The sequence below is a fragment of the Ziziphus jujuba genome, chromosome 3 (genome assembly GCF_031755915.1).
Source record: "Ziziphus jujuba cultivar Dongzao chromosome 3, ASM3175591v1".
In the NCBI taxonomy this organism is placed as follows: domain Eukaryota; kingdom Viridiplantae; phylum Streptophyta; class Magnoliopsida; order Rosales; family Rhamnaceae; genus Ziziphus; species Ziziphus jujuba.
In genome coordinates this window covers 14949774-14966811 of record NC_083381.1, presented here as the reverse complement: position 1 = coordinate 14966811, position 17038 = coordinate 14949774, and the positions used below count along the sequence as shown (strand labels likewise).

Genomic DNA, 17038 nt, shown 5'->3' with positions numbered 1-17038 from the left:
AATATGTTTTATGAATTTGATATTTAAGAGAATTTTCCATCTAAAATTATATTGCCAATTTATGATAATTTTTAATATATGTTTGGTGCCAAAAATATATTTGGGAATTTAAAGGAATTGTGGTTTTAAATTCTTTTAATCATTGTTATGTTATTATTCAATTTATTGTGCATAATTGTATGAATTTAATTATATATGGATTTATGTGGTTCTAATATTATTTTGGACATTGGTTGGATTTATGGATTTGAAGGAAAAATAAATAAACAAATTTATTATGCATTGAGATGAATTTCATAAATTATTTTATGGTATTGGAAAATTTTGGACATATATATATACCATTGGATTTTGAGATGGTGGATTAATTGATGAATTGGTATTGATCGGTGTTAGCCCTTGTTTTATGAAAATTGGAAATAATGTATATATATATATATATGATTTTATTGATTTTGAATGCATCCATACAATACCAGTGTTCTGTATATATATAGATATGATTAGCGGGCATGTTATAAGGTTATCCTATGGATGCCATTCGACCTAAGGGCTAGCAGGGTATACTGCATAATGAGCATCAGTCGTTTTTCTCCATGGTCAGGACGATTGTTGATAGCATCGGTCCGGTGGGATGCTATGGTGACAGGATATAGGTTCACTTCTTAACCTCCCTGTCATGTGGTGCTTTGGGACGTTGGGCACCGTCGGACATCACTGATATATAGTATGGTGCTTCAGGATATTCTTGATATGATTTTCAAAACAAATATTTTAAAATCATATTTAAAAATGTGCTAAATGGTGTTTTTATAATTTATTTCAGTTGATGGTTTAAAAATGAATTTTTACCTTGATTTTACTATTTAAATTGATTTAAATATTTCTTTGATTATTTTGGTAAATTTTATAATTTATATATTAAGTTTATTTTTGTTTTTATGCCAAATTTCTTTAATACAAGTTTATTTATGATTTCATTTTATTTTATCTAATGATATCTTATTTTAATTTAAATAATGGATTTTTAAAGTGTTCCAATGTAAACCTTGAGTTCTAAATTATCAATTGTATTATTTGTGCATTTTAATTTATTGTATTTTATTTATTTAATATTTCCTTGATTACTTCTAATGTAAATCCCAATGTGACTTTGTTTTATTTTGTCTTATGATATTGAATTTAATTATTATTTAGTAATTGTTACAAAAATTATTTTTATTTGTATTTCTGTTTTTATTTTCCTTATATATTATAGATCTTTAATTTATTGTATTTTATTTGTAATTTGTTTAATTAATTATTTCTTAATTTTCGGGGTATATGGATATTGAGTTTTGTGAAATTTTTTAAAAGGGCGGCATTTTCAACTAAGTGAACTGTAAGGGTTTTGAGAGAAAATATTATTTCAAATGCTTAGTTTTTACTTATTTACTTATCTATTATTAATTGGTTAAATTTATTTTATTATTATGTTATTATTAGTACTGCATAATATATTGGGTCACTCATTGAGATGATTAGCATCTCACGTTTTAAAATTCGTTTTCCTAGATCCAGGTTAGTAGATATTGATTGTCCGGAAACAAGCTCGATGTCTTTGTTTTTTGTTGAAAGTCCAAGAAGTTTTCCCTTTCTCTCCCTCTCTATCTTGTATCTTTTCTTTTATCTTTTGTTGTTGTTGTATTAAATTCCATACTTAGTTGTATCTTTATAAATCTTTGTATAATGTTTGGATGTTTATTTATATAATATTGCATTGGTTCCTTGTTAAATTTTGAAGTATTGCAACTTTGTGGAAAAATAAGTTGTAGTAAGGTGGGAGGAATAAGGGGATTGTGCTAGAAATGTATTTTCTATATAGGGAATTTGTGGTAAGTCCTACCTTTAAAGAAAATGCTGTCGGATTTTTCATTGGAAGATTCGGTGGTGTTTCCTTAGGATCAAAATTTGTCTAGGGTTCCGATGAGAAATTTTGAATGGGTCTTGACAAGCAAAGTCTTTAAGTTTGAAGATCATAATTTTGAAGGTGATCCCTCCTGCGAATTATATATATGCAAAAGCGAAAATAAAATGAAGAATTATTAGCTATTTTTAGAAAAATAGTATAAAGTCAAGAATAAATAGATCAATTAGCTACTTTAGTAGATGACAAAACCTTGTCTGTTCTCCCAGCTCGATAATATACCTCAAAGATCACCCCATTGCAAGCAAGAAAGTTTATGATCAAACTTTAAACTAAGCACAAAGTTCTCTCAAGGAGTTATTTTCTGCTAGTTTCCACTGATTCAGGGGAAATTATTGATCCATATCTTTTCAAATATGCGACATAATTATAAAGATGATATATATTTATAAATTCAATACGAATTTAATACAACATTCTGTTTACCAATAGCTCATAATATTTTCTAATGTAATAAAACCACATTATTAGATCGTACCATGTTTTTGTTCAAAACAGCATTTTTAATACAACCAGGGGTACAATTTTTTATATAATAAATATTCAATATTACCTGTTAATATGTATTATAATTGAATGTGATATTCGTCTAATGCATCTATATATATAGAAAAAATGATTCAATAGATCAGGCTGCTGTAAACCTTTCTTACAAACGCAGGTAGAATCCTTATAGATTCTATATATCTGTGAGGATAAGACCTACATATACAGGCTACGCTACTAAATATTTTATCCTTAATGTAAGCATGTACCTCTAGCCCTCGAAAAACTTTCGAGTATTTTTCTCTCACAAACACATAACGGGAGAAATATGCTTGTGGGTATGGAAAACAATGAAACTCACACCCATAATTTTTAGAAAACTACTATTTGGCATCATTGGTTAAGGATTACTAATAGTATTTACATGTTATATTACAATTTAAATGGTTACTATATATCAAAGGGTTTATTTTTAAGATTTTAAAATAATAAAATAATAAAATTAAATATCTCAATTAAAATTTTTATATAAGCTGATCATTGTTACTTAGTAACAAATAACAAAACTCTATTTTTTATTAGCAAAAAGTACAAAAAGATCTATAGACCTTGCAATGCCTTACTAGAAATTGAATGCATTAGATAGTTTAAAATATAGTGCTATATTATGCAAGAGTATAAGTTGATTTTCACCACCAATTTTACCAACGTAATTACCAACTTAATTGCATTCTGTTCCTTTAAAAAAAAAAAAAAAACAATCAAGTTAATTGCATTCTGGTCTTTTGGGTCTTTAATTAATACCCCATTTATTTTATGTAACAATTTTTTCCTTTTATTTTTTCCTTTTTGATAGATTTTATGTGCCAAATTTTTTACATTGGTGATTAAATTTTAGAATTATTGTCCAAGAAAATAGTGGTTTTGCCACTGATTTAGAAAATTAAACCATGAAAAGTTAGGTAGACAAAATCCAATCAAGGTTGAAATTCTGTTTGAACATGAATGTGATATTTATCTGTAGGCACTGAGGGCCATCTCTTCTTCATGCAAAATTCTTTGAGTTTTTCTTGGTTTTCATTGTAGTCCAGAAAACACTGCTTTCCATTGCTATATTCATATATATAAGCAGGTTTAAAGGAAAATTAAAAGTGCTTAAAAATATAAATAAATTAGGCTCTTTTTATTTTTATTTTTTTGAGTTAAATGCACTCAAATTGGCAGATATTCTGTTCCATATAATTTCTTGCTAGAAAAAGGGACTGCCTAATAGGTTTCTGAGGGTTTAATTTGCAGAGGCATTTAACAAGACTAGGAGGATTTTTTTTGAATGGAGACCGTGAAAATTAATATCAAGCATACTCATAGTTAGGAGTTGGATTTACCTTTTCTGAAACACATACAATTGATTTCAACATGTTATGAAATTCATTGTTTTAGAAATATGTGATTGAATGGTAATCTGTCTTAACTTGCACTCTTATTTAACTTGGCATATATTTCTTAAATAATAAAACTTAATCTTGTTACTATATATTAGCAGTTGTACCTATTTTTCTCATATATAGGGTAGAAACCTTGTTATATATATGGAAGCCCCTAATCTTCATTTTTTTTTTCTTTTTAAATTAAAAAGGAGGCAGCTATTAATCAAAGTTTGAAATTTTTTTTTTTTAAAAAAAACTTCTTAAAAAAAATAAAAACATGCCATAATTAATAAATATAAAAAAAATAAAAATAGATACAATGAAAAAAATATTGTTCATATATATAATGTCACCAAAGTTTCGGAACAATCCACAAGGGTGTAAAATGTCCTTTTTAGTATTAAAGTGTTTAAAGGGTTTCATAATCTTCTCTTCTAGCTTATATATTCCATATTCTAATATATATATATATATTTTTTTTACTAATGTCGTCGTAGGTGAAAAACCCAGAATTCCTCATGAAATATGTTGAATTTTCTTCACGTTCAGAAGAACTTTTAGCAGATATGCCAGTCCTTGTTTCCGAATTTCCACTTAAAAACAAAACTCTATCCCTCAAACTTTCAACCTTTTTCCCATCTTTTGCCAGAACAATCAAGCTTATAGACATGAAAGTGCACGTTTTGATTTTGAACTTTGGTGTGTTACACCTTACCCCACTTAGCCGAATCTCACCTAATGATTCCACCAAACCACAAGATAAACATTATTTTGGAAAGTATCCAACATATGGCAAGACATAAGGGAAATCAACCTTCATAACTTTCTCGGGAAAACTAGTATAATTTGGAAAGTTCCAAACTTCAAGAAAGCCGTTCAAATACAATGCAATAGTCTGTGACCGAATTCAATCCATTTGCTACTACTACAAGTGTTTCCATGCATGTACCGTGCAAGTCTTCTTGATTTGGATACGAAGTTGAAACTACAATTCTAAAGCTTTTTATAAGAGACGGCTCGGACATGAGGCTGGCTTTAAAAGGAGTTGAATTTTTTTATTAGGTCTTGAAAAGGGATTAAGAGGGTTAGTTTACCGACCACCATAGGATGTTCCTACCACATAATCAGTTTCGTCTTTCAACACGTTCTTGATCCTGTGTGTCGTTTTCTCTGCGACATTGAAGAAGCGATAAAAGGGAGAGTAGAAAAAAGAAGAAGTTAAGTAGGTATTTGAAGTAATTTTCCATGAACAACAAACTGCTTTGAACCATAGGATTATACGATATCATTAAGCTTTTCTAGGATTGATGGCAGGAGTTCGCTTGGAAGCTCGGACCAGTTTGGTTTTGCTGAGATGTCAGCCATTCATAGGGTTCTAATTTGCTGCATGGTTGAGAAAAAAGGAAGGAAGAATGCAATTTTTTTTTTTTTTTTTTTTTTGTGCGGTATATATACAGGTTTAAATAGGGTTAAGTTTCTACTTCGCGGTTGAAAAAAATATAGGAAGGGAATGCTTTTTTTTTTTTTTTTTTTCTTTTTTTTAAATTTTTTTTTTTTTATATAGTAAGGAATTTATAAAGAGCAATTAGTTATTTCGATCTAATAAGTATAAATGCTTTTTTATAAATTTTTTTCATAAATCACTTACTATATTAATCATATATATATATATAAAATAAAGTTTATATCAGATTAATTTAATGATGGGTTCACTTTTCTAAATTATATAACTTTATTAAATCCATATTACATGTTACTTTTCCTATATATGGCGGACAATACTTGCTTCTATTCTATTAACATAAGATCATAATTAAAAAAAAACACACACACACACCCACATAATTTTCCTAGTTATCCAATAATTTATGATATGAAAACATATTTTAATTTTCTTTTATTTGTCCAAGTCTTATACATATAAAAAGTAAAATTTAGAGTAAGAGATTATACATATAAAAAGTAAAATTTAGAGTAAGAGATTATAACATACATAACTGAATATAAATAATAAACCAATCAAAAATTTTTTTATACGAATAATCTATTATTGCAATTGTTTTAATAATAATTAATAAATAATTACAAACTTTAATATTTAGTTGATAATAACAGACATTGATAAAATATGGAAGGCCAAATATATCAAATACAAAATACGAACCTAAAACATATAAGAGTTTAGGTATGACAAAAGTAAATAAATATAAAGAATTTAAAAAAAAAAATGGAAGAGGAAGAAAAAACAAAAATGGCAGAGGGCCATGCCGCCTCAGGCCCAACTGTAGTCCGCCCCTGATGGAATGCGATAGTAGATTGGACTCGACAAACTATTTATTTGGGAGGCCGGATTAGACACAAACAGAAAAGGTTTTGGAATCATCCAAGACCAACTGCCCTGTTGCATATAATTTCTTGCAAGGCACAAGACTCCTAATGGCTTACTGAGGCGTTTTTATTTTTATTTTTATTAATTTTTTTTTTTTTTTTTTGGTAAATACTTGCTGAGGCATTTGGAGATATTGTATGACCAAGAAGAAAATCAACATTCAAATAATAGTGTGTTCGAGAGCAGTTGTCTATTACTGTATTTATCTATAGCTCTGCAGCTTGATAGCTAGGTAAAACTGAAAACTCTTAAAAAACATATTTACAGATAGGTACTTGATTATTTTTGTGCTGGTTTAGTAACATTTATGTCTTTGATTTTTTTATTTTCATTTTTCTAAAGGTTTTATTATTATTATTATTTTTTCTTGGAGAGTTTTAAAGGTTTTACTTAATTGTGTATAATTGGTTTAAAGTTTAAATTATATATATCATCTAAGTACAAGTTTAAAGAAATTAGCTACTTACAAGATTTAAAAATACAAAAATAAAATTGATAACCATTAATTCAAAGCGTTTATAAAATTAATGAGGTTCATTTTTATAAATATTCTTTTCACATTTTATTTTATTTTATTTTATTTATTTATTTATTTATTTTTTGGTGTCATAGCAGTCATTTACCATTCAAATATGTCATTCAAGACCTCTCAACCATAAAGGAAAAATTATTGTAAAGCAAATACTTGATTCTACATGTCTTAAAGTTCATTGTTATGGAATATGCGATTAAATTGGTAATCTGCCTTAACTGGCACTCAGATTTAGTTTGTTATTTCTTCAATTTCTTGATCCGTTTGAACTTCTCTATAAAAAATTGTCCTCGTCTTTATGCTTGAGTTTAGCAATTTTATGGATGAAAGATTACAAAATCCTTTTCTTTTCTTTTTTTCCTCTCAAATTTTTAGTTGTTTAAAATATTTAAGGAATATATGTTTGCAGTGGGTCCTCAAGGCACACATTGGCTATGCTGGTGAACCTACATATGCTATTTTTGTAACTAGAGAGATGAAGATAGATTGCAAAATGAGTGTGGATTGCCAATTACAACAACCAAGAAGAAATGATTTCCAAAAGGCTTTGTATTTGGCCCCAGAATATAATTTGGATGTGAACTTGGATCTACTTTATTGATGGCACGTTTTGAAAATAACTTCCAACAATCTTCCTCTGATAGTAATTGGAGGAAATGGTTTGGGACACTCCCCATCCCGGATGCAATATTCTCGTTGCGTGTAGTCACAAGAATCTTACTCCCATTCGCTGCAGATTCAAATGGACTCTTTAACTCATGCCAACTTTGAGAATTCAAGCTCCAAACGTTATCAAGAACAATGAGAAACTTTTTGTTTTCCAAAAACTTGCTCAATTCGAGTTGAAGTTGGAATGTCTCTTCTACAGGGCAATTCTTCGAATTGGTGACTTTCTCATAAATATTTTTTGTTAATGCAAACACATCAGATTCATCCGAAACCATAATCCATGCTTTGATATCGAAACTTTTTTCCATGATAACATTGTCAATATCATTGTAAACAAGCTGAACAAGGGTGGTCTTTCCAATCCCACCCATGCCCACGATGGGAATCACAGATATTTTACTTTCACCTCCTCCTTCACCATCAGATAACAACAACTTAATAATAGCTTCCTTATCAGAATCCCTTCCATAGATATCGGTTTCTTTTACTCAAATAGTTTCAGATGATGATGATCCATGGAAAGGTCCGGCGTCAGCCGTCAAACCAAGTAGATCTTTTTTTGCCACAATAATTTCTAACTGGTCAAGGATCTCCAGTGAGGCTCTGCAACTGCAATCTGGGCTTGAGGGTCAGTAATTTGTTTGGACTCAGCAGCATTCAGCACTCCACTTACTGAGGATAACATGATCTCCAACTTGTTCACCAGCCCGTCGTTGACTTCTTTTCGACTAAGCAAGTGTGCCATCCAATGGATACCACGACACAGCTCTTTAAGGGAAACGGAGAGGAAAGCTCCACCCACCATTTCGTCTGCCATTGTTGCTGAGTTGAAAGATGAAAACAAAGCTAGGTTTTGGAATTTGCTCTTTGAGTTTCCTTTAAAGTGGGTCGGTGGATCTGTGTTGGATATTTTTATTTTTGGTCGATCGGGTTATCAAAAAGTGGAGCATCTATTCCAACTGTGGAGCATCTATTCCACTAAAAAAAGTAACTTGGGATTCCCGTTCATAAACTCTATTATTATTATTTTATTTTAAAAAAATTGACACTGGTTTTTATTGTTTTGGTAATAAATGGCTGTGGTTGATTGTTGCGTTGAATTAAGGGAAAAGAAATTTTAAATTAAATTAAATGTAGGCCAATGAACAATTGTTATATTGGCACCTGGAAATGCATTTTTAGTAGGCTTTCTAAAGGCTTTCTCTACTTCATTTTAAAAAATCACACTTATTTTCCCATAACATTTATGACTTTTTTAAATTAAAAAATAAAAATAAAAAACGGAACTTAGGTTCTTTAATCAAAGAGAGTCAAAATTACTCTTTATATCACCGTTGATTATTATACAATTCTATACAAACTTACAATTAATCATGTTTCAATTTTTTAAAATACTACTTTGGCTTTAATAGGAGTAAAAAAGAAGTGAAAATGAGAATGATAATTGTTTATGAGAAAATACAAAATACAAAATAATTATAGATAGTGTGGCATAGTGCTATTGGAGTTGGATAAAAGATCCCTCCTTATTTTTCAAAGTTATTTAAGATGCTATATATTTTAAAATTTATATTTTTTAAAATAAAAAGTATGTTGAAGATGCTTTAATAACATTAATTTTTTTTTATTTGTTCCATATTTTTTTATTTTAAAGAATTAATTTTTAAAAAATGGCTTAAATTGATCTTTTATGTTGACTTCTTAATGTAAAGATTAACTTTCCCAATGTACAAAGCCAAATTCATATTTTATTTTAATATTATATTATTTTAATTTAATGCATTACAAAATTCCTTGTCACTGTATAATATTCAAAGAGAGTTCAGTATTAAAAAAATAATAATAATAAAATAAAACAATAAACATTTATAGATAAAAGAAAATAGAAAGTGTTCATGGAGGACCTTTAAAATTTCACTCTCCATTTGAAAAGATAGAATGCTCTAAGACACTTTCATTGAACAATGATGCAAAGTTGAACTCCCCACATACCCTGGATAGCGGTGATGGGTGAAAGACAACGAACTTAGCTGAGAAATCCTTTTTATCGTTTCTATAGAATCTCAGTTTTATATAAAAATCCATTTTCCTTGTAGGCTAAAAGAGAACCGGTTACAACTTTTGTTCTTTATTTTCAAAGACAACCCTTTTACTTAAGTTAGGATTCTTGTGCGTCATTTGCATGGCATCTACAGAGACCGCAGCTTATTTGTTTTTTTAACCACACACAAATGAAAGGAAGGTTTTCAATATCAGTATCAATGATAATGGTACACATTGAATTTCCGATGCGCACAAAGACTAGCACTTAGAATTGTCAATATATTTCTGGAAATGTCCTCTTTTACGTCCCAAGTTTATGGTTTGAAATTAAGCACTGTTGTTGTGATTTGATAATTTTTTAGACTAATGTCATTTTGCCTTTCCAGTTAGTTAATAACACAGACACTTCATTAACTCTTGACAAATAGAGATGTTTCATAGAAGGTGTTCAGTTCTTTCTATGAAGGCCATTAAACTAGCAAAGCAACGAAAACAGCAAGTCTACAGCTACAACTGAATATACAAGTAGAGGACATCAACAATAAAAAGTGAGATGCAAAAAAAATTTACAAAAAAAGGAGTTTGACAGTTTGTTGAATACATATGTATTCAATCGGATCAAAGATGAAACCCTGTAAGAGTTCATTAAGGCAATGAGAAACAATGTAGGATTATCATATGGCATACTCTAACAAAGAACCTGTAAATTATTAATTCACAAGCAGATGCTCGTTGCAGTCGAAAGAATAATAAAAGAAACAAAGCCTCGTGCAACCTACAGGGAAGTTCATTTACAAAATACCTGCAGATAAATTACCAGCGGCATTATTGTACTCTGATATGATTTAAACATAAGGTAAACTTCTGCAGAAAAATCCACCGCCCTTGGATTTAAGCTGGCCCACCAAAAAATAAATAAAAAAAAAGGAAGAAAACGTCTTTCAAGTAACAGGTAAAATGTGGCTTTTATTACCTGATTTAATTAAGAAAATCCCACTTTTGATAACTTAAACATCTGAAATAAATCCATTATGCTGGAATGCTGACTGCAATAGGCCAAAGACACTGATTAGTAGCACATTAGGGGCCTATACCCCGGCAATCATGTGCTGCAACTAAAAGATATGAAGTTCTATATTTTTCTTGGATAAGGATTCAAATCTCAGAAGAACTTTAAAGCAATCAAAAAGTCTGAAGTTTCAAGAATAGGCAGTATTTACTTGAAAATTGAGAAGTGCTAGAGATGATGACTTTGAAGCTTGGGCAGTACTGAATCGGCCATTCGGAATAACAAACTTTTGCTTCCAACATTATAACTGCAATTAATAAAACTTTGAAGTGAAATCTTACCTCATGTTACTTATTAGCGAGGTAAAAAGTTTATAAGATGAGAACCATGTAAGAAAAAATGGATGGCGATAAATTACAGATTGAATGTCACATCAATTAATTTCATAAGGGTTTTAAATGAACTGCACTTCTTAGTGCTTGAGTCTTACTTGCTGATTTTTTATCTGAAAAAATATGACCTACCTATAATGAAAATGGGAGGTTATGTTATCTATGTATAAACTTAAAAACAATAACAGGCTAAAATTGAAAATATCAAGGACTGGTGAAATTGTTAATTGAGGAACTTTATTTCTAAAATAATACATTGCACAAGTTTACAACAAGCAGGGATACCTCATTATGTGCCGATCCCATGAATTCCAACCTGCGCTGTAGTAGAGGATATTTGTAGCTAGATAGTCAAACAAGAAACTGAAGTGGAAATCCCTTGTTTTAATGAGCACTCCAATTCAACTGATAGCTGGAAGAAATTCCCAGCCAGCAAGGCAGGCCCTGCCTCCGCAAAATGAATCTAAACAATATCCATGCATCTGATAGTGATATTTAAGAATGAAGATGAGGTCAGCATTTGCAGATTCCACAATATGAAAATGAAGAACTTATTATATCAATTCTTAGAGTGGTAAGTTATAAGTAGGTGAAATTAAAATTTACAATCAAAAGACTCACAAAGAAAGCAATCAAGGAAAGAAGCAAAATTTGGGGAGGCAAAAAATGGTATAATGAAGCCAAAATCTATTGACATTTTACACAATTTAATGTAAGGTTCAAACCACGTAGTTTTGTCACAGGAGACAAAAATAAAAAGCAGAGTTTTGATACTAATGAGTAACAAGATGGATAAAAAAGAAGTTTTCAAATGAGCCGTGATACTGAATTCATATGAAAATAAAGAATTAAAATTATAAAGGGTGAAAGAAATACCTGAAAAATTCTAGAAGAGATGGATAGATCGGTACAGTACTTATCACATCAATCTGGATATAAGCATATGCAAGGGATGTGAGCAATCTTTGGCCAATCTTCCCCTGTCTCTCTTTGGCACCGTGGATTTAGAAAACAACACCACTCGATTATCAGTTGAGAAAGAGAACCAGGCAACCCTCCTTCTGGCATGCATGGCAACTGTGGGCAATATGAAATTGACAATTTTACAAGGAAGGCAAGCCGTACAAAGGCCTTGCTATCTATGGATTTAAGATTATCAAGACAACTCAGATGAAGAGAAGTCGGGGTAGGAGGCAGCCCTTCTTTTGGCATGCATTGCAACTGTTTGCAGTATGAAATTGACAATTCTTTAAGGGAGGTGAGCTGCTGAAAGGCCTTGCCATTTAGAGATTTAAGGTTATGAAGACGGCATAAAGTTAGAGAAGTCAGAGTTTTGGGAAGCTTCCCTTCTTCTGGAAATGAATCCACCACGTCATCTATGCAGCTCAAGTCTAAAGATGTAAGAGAGGTGAGTGTTTGCAGATTCCACTGCATGCAAGGTGCAAATAGCTTCCCACAACTGCCAATTGAAAGTGATTTTAAATTTGAAGGCCATCTCTCTTTCGGAAAATGACTCAAGGTTTTCACATCCACAAATTTCAATGGTTTGTATATTAGTGGGCAATCTCCTCTCTGGAAATGTCTTCAATTCAGGGCAATAACCTATGTACAAGGAACTGAGCAATGGAAGTTGACATTTAGGAGTGAGACTACCACCTGTTCTTGGCATTTTGAAATGTAAATATGTATCAAGGATGGAAGAGAATCAGGGATGGAAGCCCCATTTAACATCAAGGATGGACAATCTATTAAATGAAGTTCCTTAAGTTTTGACAAAACTTCACCTTCCACCAATGATCACTTTTTCCACTGTGGCATAAATGTAAGACTTAATTTTTCTAAGGACTTGAATGGCTTATTCACAATAGACGAACTACTGCCATAGAATTCATCACCTATGCTTTTCACCCTATCAAACCCATCAATGCTAAGTGATTTCAGGGAAGGTAACTGTCCAAGTGGTGGCAAATAGAAACAGTTTTTACATTTACTTAGCCACATGTATACTAACCGGGAAAATGAACAGCCACTTATCCAATCTGAAAAGATTAGACCTCCATAATTTATAATAGATATTTGCACAAGATCAACGTGTGGTTGAAGTTTGTTAAGCACTTCTCGTGCTTTCTGTGAATCAACAGTATCACCTTCCCATTCCAAACTCAGATCAGTTATACCTTTCTCATCTTTCAAATTGACCTTTGCAAGATCATCAACATTTACTACCTCTGCAAGGCTTCCAATTCTGAGATTTCCATGCATATCTTGAACCAAACTCAGATCAGTAATACACTTCTCATCTGTAATACACTTCTCATCTTTCAAATTGACCTATACAACATCATCAACATTTACTTCCTCTTCAAGGCTTCCAATTCTGAGATTTCGATGCATATCTTGAACCAAACTCAGATCAGTAATACACTTCTCATCTTTCAAATTGACCTCTACAACATCATCAACATTTACTACCTCTTCAAGGCTTCTAATTCTAAGATTTCCATGCATATCTTGAACCTCATCTAACACTTTGATACTGGTTCCAGTGCTTGTGCCTACAGAAAAATCACTTAATATTTCCAAATGTCGCAAGTTTGTTAGTTGCGGTGGAATTTCTCTTAAAGATGTAGCAGTAATGTCCAAGTGGTGTAAATTGATCAGTCTTTCCATATACCTTGGTAGACGAGTAAGCTTTCTGCATGATCCCAATAACAGAGTATGCAAATCGTGCAAATTACAAAGTGCATCAGGAATCCTTTCGACTTGAGTGTTAGATAAATCCAAGTACCTTAGATGCTTCAATTTGCCAATTGAATCAGGCAACCTACTAAGATTACCACAATAATGTAATAATAGTGTCTGCAAATTGTACAGACTACAAATTGTATTAGGTATTTCTTTAATTTCAGTCCAAGATAAATCCAAATACTTTAGAAGCCTTAATTTGCCAATTGGATCAAGCGACCTTTCGATATTATCAACTCCACACAAGGAAAGCACTCTTAAGCATTTGAAGTGTTGCAGTCCTGCAGGGAGTCTCGGGAACTTGCTATTCAATCCAAACCATCCATTCATTTGTAGTAGACTGCACAACACATTATGTTCAAGTTGATACACTAAGGTTGTGGTATTGAATATCTCATTTCCCATCCACGATAAATGACGAATCTTCCTTGGATGGAATGCTAAGTAATTGTCATTCAACCTCAAAACAAAAATTTCTTGATTCTTGTAAAATCACAAAATACGCTTTTTTGAAAGAACGACCTTGATTCTAGATCATTAAAGTACTCTTCTCCCACTTCTTCTAGCATCTTATTATTCTGGGGCAGCAAAAGGTCTTGAGCCATCCATAATAAAATTAATTTTTCCTTTTGGAATCCATAACCTCGAGGGAAAATTGAACAGTAAGCAAAGCATTGTTTTAGATGGTTAGGCAAATGACGGTGGCTCAAGCTTAGAGCTGGAAAATCTGTGGGTCCATGTGAACGCCAAATCTCATTATTCAATACATTTTTCCATTTCACGGTATTTAGATTGGTACACAGAAGACCAGCAAGTAATATCACTGCTAAAGGAGCACCTCTGCATTTCTTAACAATTTGTCTACCAATTTCTTCCAAATCTCGATATGCCCTTGGATCTACATTATTGAAGACACGTTTTGAAAATAACTGCCAACAATCTTTGTGTGATAATAATCCTAGCTTACAAATGGGAACAGTAGCCCGCCCTGATCCAACAGCTATAAACCTTGTTGTTACGAGAATCTTACTTCCATGTGATGCAAATGAGAACATTCTCTTTATTGCGCACCATTCGCCAAAATTCGGAGTCCGAACATCATCAAGAACAAATAGAAACCCTTTTCCCTCTAAAGACTTGTTCAACTCAAGTTGAAGTTCATAAGGATTCCCAATATGGCAATTTGGTGAATCAGTAACTGCCTGGCGGTAAATTCCTTTTACTATCGTGAAAACATCAAATTTATCGCCTACGGTAATCCATGCTTTGACATCGAAAGGTTTGTTGGAGTTGTTGTGAATATCCATGTAAACAAGCTGAGTCAGGGTGGCTTTGCCGATCCCAACCTCACCGACAATGGGAATAACGGATATCTTATGCCAGTCTTTATCAGGTAACAACAAGTCAATGATGGCTTTCCTCTCAGCATCCCTCCCACAAATATAGGCCAAATTACTAGTTTCAGATGATGATGATGATCTTTGGAAACTGTCAATTTCAACACCTTCTATCAAACCAACTTTGGACACTTTTTCCACAATAAATTTGATCGATTCAATGATCTTATGGAGTTGAAAATTGCTTACCTGCTTAGATATGCTGCTGCTACTGCTTGCAGATTCTTCTTCAGCTTCGGTGTAGATTCTATAAACCAAGTCCTCTGCCTCGTAGATGTAGTTTTCGAGGAAATCAAACCAAACCCTCACATCTACATTACTGAATCGTTTGATCTCGGCATCATTCAGCACTTTACTAACCGACACTAAAACCTTCTTCAAGTCGTCGAGCACTTCATCGAATTTGTTTCGTCGAACGAAGTCGACGAACTCCTGAGAAGCATTCCTACGAAATGACACTTGAAGGGAAGCGGAGAGGACGGATTCACCCACCACTTTGTCAGCCATGGTTTTTTATCCTTCCACAAACAAACAGCTGGAAGATGAATGAACCTTCAATGGCTTCAGGATTGGAAACCAGATACGACTTCAAATATGCCTAAATGGGTTTCTTTCTCTCTTTCTTTCTTTCTTTCTCTCTTTGTTTTGCATGTCAACAACAACCAACAAACAGCTCTTCTACATCTTTGATTATTGTTTCTTTAATTTGTGTCTAGACAAGCCTGTCAGACCCACACAGATCCATAAAGATTAATCCCACATGCTTTGTCTTTTGAGATGCTTTGTCTTTTGGCAGTATCAAATTCCTGCAATAATTCCAAAGCCTTGATCGGGCTTTTCCTTTGGGAAAAAAAATAATAATAATGAAATAAAATAAAAAATCTCACCACTTATTTTTTAAAATAATATCATTTATAATTAAATATATATATATATATATATTATATGACGTAGATAATACGCATCTTATAGTACGGACCATGTTAAATATCACATTTTTTTAAATTATTATTAATATTTATTTTGATACGATAGTATCGATAATGATCCAAAAATTATTATCTTTATAAATATTTATATAATAAAAAATGTGTGATATTCGTATCATAAATGTACCAATATAAAAAGAATTTACAATATAAATCGTTCCAAAAGTAATAATGTTTTAAAAAAATATTATCAATATTTATTTTTATGTGATAATATTAACAATATTTATTCAAAAATTATTATTTTTATAGATATCAGCATTATAAAATATATAAACGAATTATATGTATAGTAATTATTTAATAATAATTTATAGAACTTGAAGGGAGATTGTTTAATTTTTAAAATATATTAATATTTATTTAGAGAAGAGAGAGAAGTTAAAAGAAACTTTTCTATACCTAAACGTGATTGAGAAAGATATGGCGAGTCTCGTATTTATGAAATCCCTTTATATTAATTTTATTTTTAAAAAATTATGATTTTAGACATTCTGTATATTATTCATACTAATATATTATTTATTACAACTTTAATTCGGTCAATTTTAACAATTTTATTCACATACAAACTTTAAAATAATTGGCACATTGTAACTAAAAACTACAACATAACAGCATATGTTCAGTTATTGATATCACTGTCTGTCTACAAGCTGAAACTTTTCTTTATATTTTTTTTAATACTAATATTCTTATCAGGAGAAATTTGCAATTTTATACAAGCAAATATATTGTTGACCTCCCTCAATGTCTGGCATAATTACAAGATGTCACTACTGGTTTGAAAATTCATTATCCAGAGCTCTCCTCCAAAAACTTAGCCGCTGCAGCTTTCATGGTTGTGGTCTTATGATTACCGAAAGCCACATCTCCACGTAGTCCATGTCTTCAGCTTTCGTATTTTTTTTAACTAAAATATGCTATAATATATGAATGATTAAATTCGAGAAAAAAATATATACATCTTTTTTTTTTTTTTTGGTGGCAAAAA

At 31.3% G+C, this 17038-nt stretch overlaps 2 protein-coding genes across 4 annotated transcripts; both read right to left on the bottom strand.

The window, feature by feature from the left end:
• Positions 1–7267: 7267 nt before the first annotated feature.
• Positions 7268–8286, bottom strand: LOC107422397 (putative disease resistance RPP13-like protein 1). The gene is made up of 2 exons (XM_060815355.1): positions 8049–8286; positions 7268–7950 (listed from the first exon to the last, which is right to left on the bottom strand). The coding sequence occupies exons 1-2, from the start codon at positions 8284–8286 to the stop codon at positions 7268–7270; spliced, it is 921 nt and encodes a 306-aa protein (XP_060671338.1).
• Positions 8287–10132: 1846 nt separating this feature from the next.
• LOC107422435 (putative disease resistance RPP13-like protein 1) lies at positions 10133–15932 on the bottom strand. Of its 3 annotated transcripts, XR_009638487.1 has the most exons (6): positions 15245–15932; positions 11790–15146; positions 11199–11395; positions 10733–10828; positions 10486–10558; positions 10133–10314 (listed from the first exon to the last, which is right to left on the bottom strand). XR_009638487.1 is itself a non-coding variant. In XM_048478258.2 (5 exons), exon 1 carries the CDS (start codon positions 15560–15562, stop codon positions 14120–14122), a length of 1443 nt encoding a protein of 480 aa, XP_048334215.2. In that variant the 5' UTR covers positions 15563–15932; the 3' UTR covers positions 10133–10408; positions 10486–10558; positions 10733–10828; positions 11199–11395; positions 11790–14119. The 3 variants fall into 3 exon arrangements, 2 of the variants coding, with proteins under 2 accessions (XP_048334215.2, XP_060672031.1); XM_048478258.2 differs by having other exon boundaries at positions 10133–10408; positions 11790–15932; XM_060816048.1 differs by having other exon boundaries at positions 11790–15932.
• Positions 15933–17038: the final 1106 nt, after the last annotated feature.

Coding starts and splice junctions, on each gene's coding strand:
- LOC107422397 (XM_060815355.1), bottom strand. CDS start 8,286: ATGGCAGACGAAATGGTGGGTGGAGCTTTCCTCTCCGTTTCCCTTAAA. Junction 7,951..8,048: donor TCACTGGAGATCCTTGACCA/GTTAGAAATTAT, acceptor TTTGAGTAAAAG/AAACCGATATCTATGGAAGG.
- LOC107422435 (XM_048478258.2), bottom strand. CDS start 15,562: ATGGCTGACAAAGTGGTGGGTGAATCCGTCCTCTCCGCTTCCCTTCAA.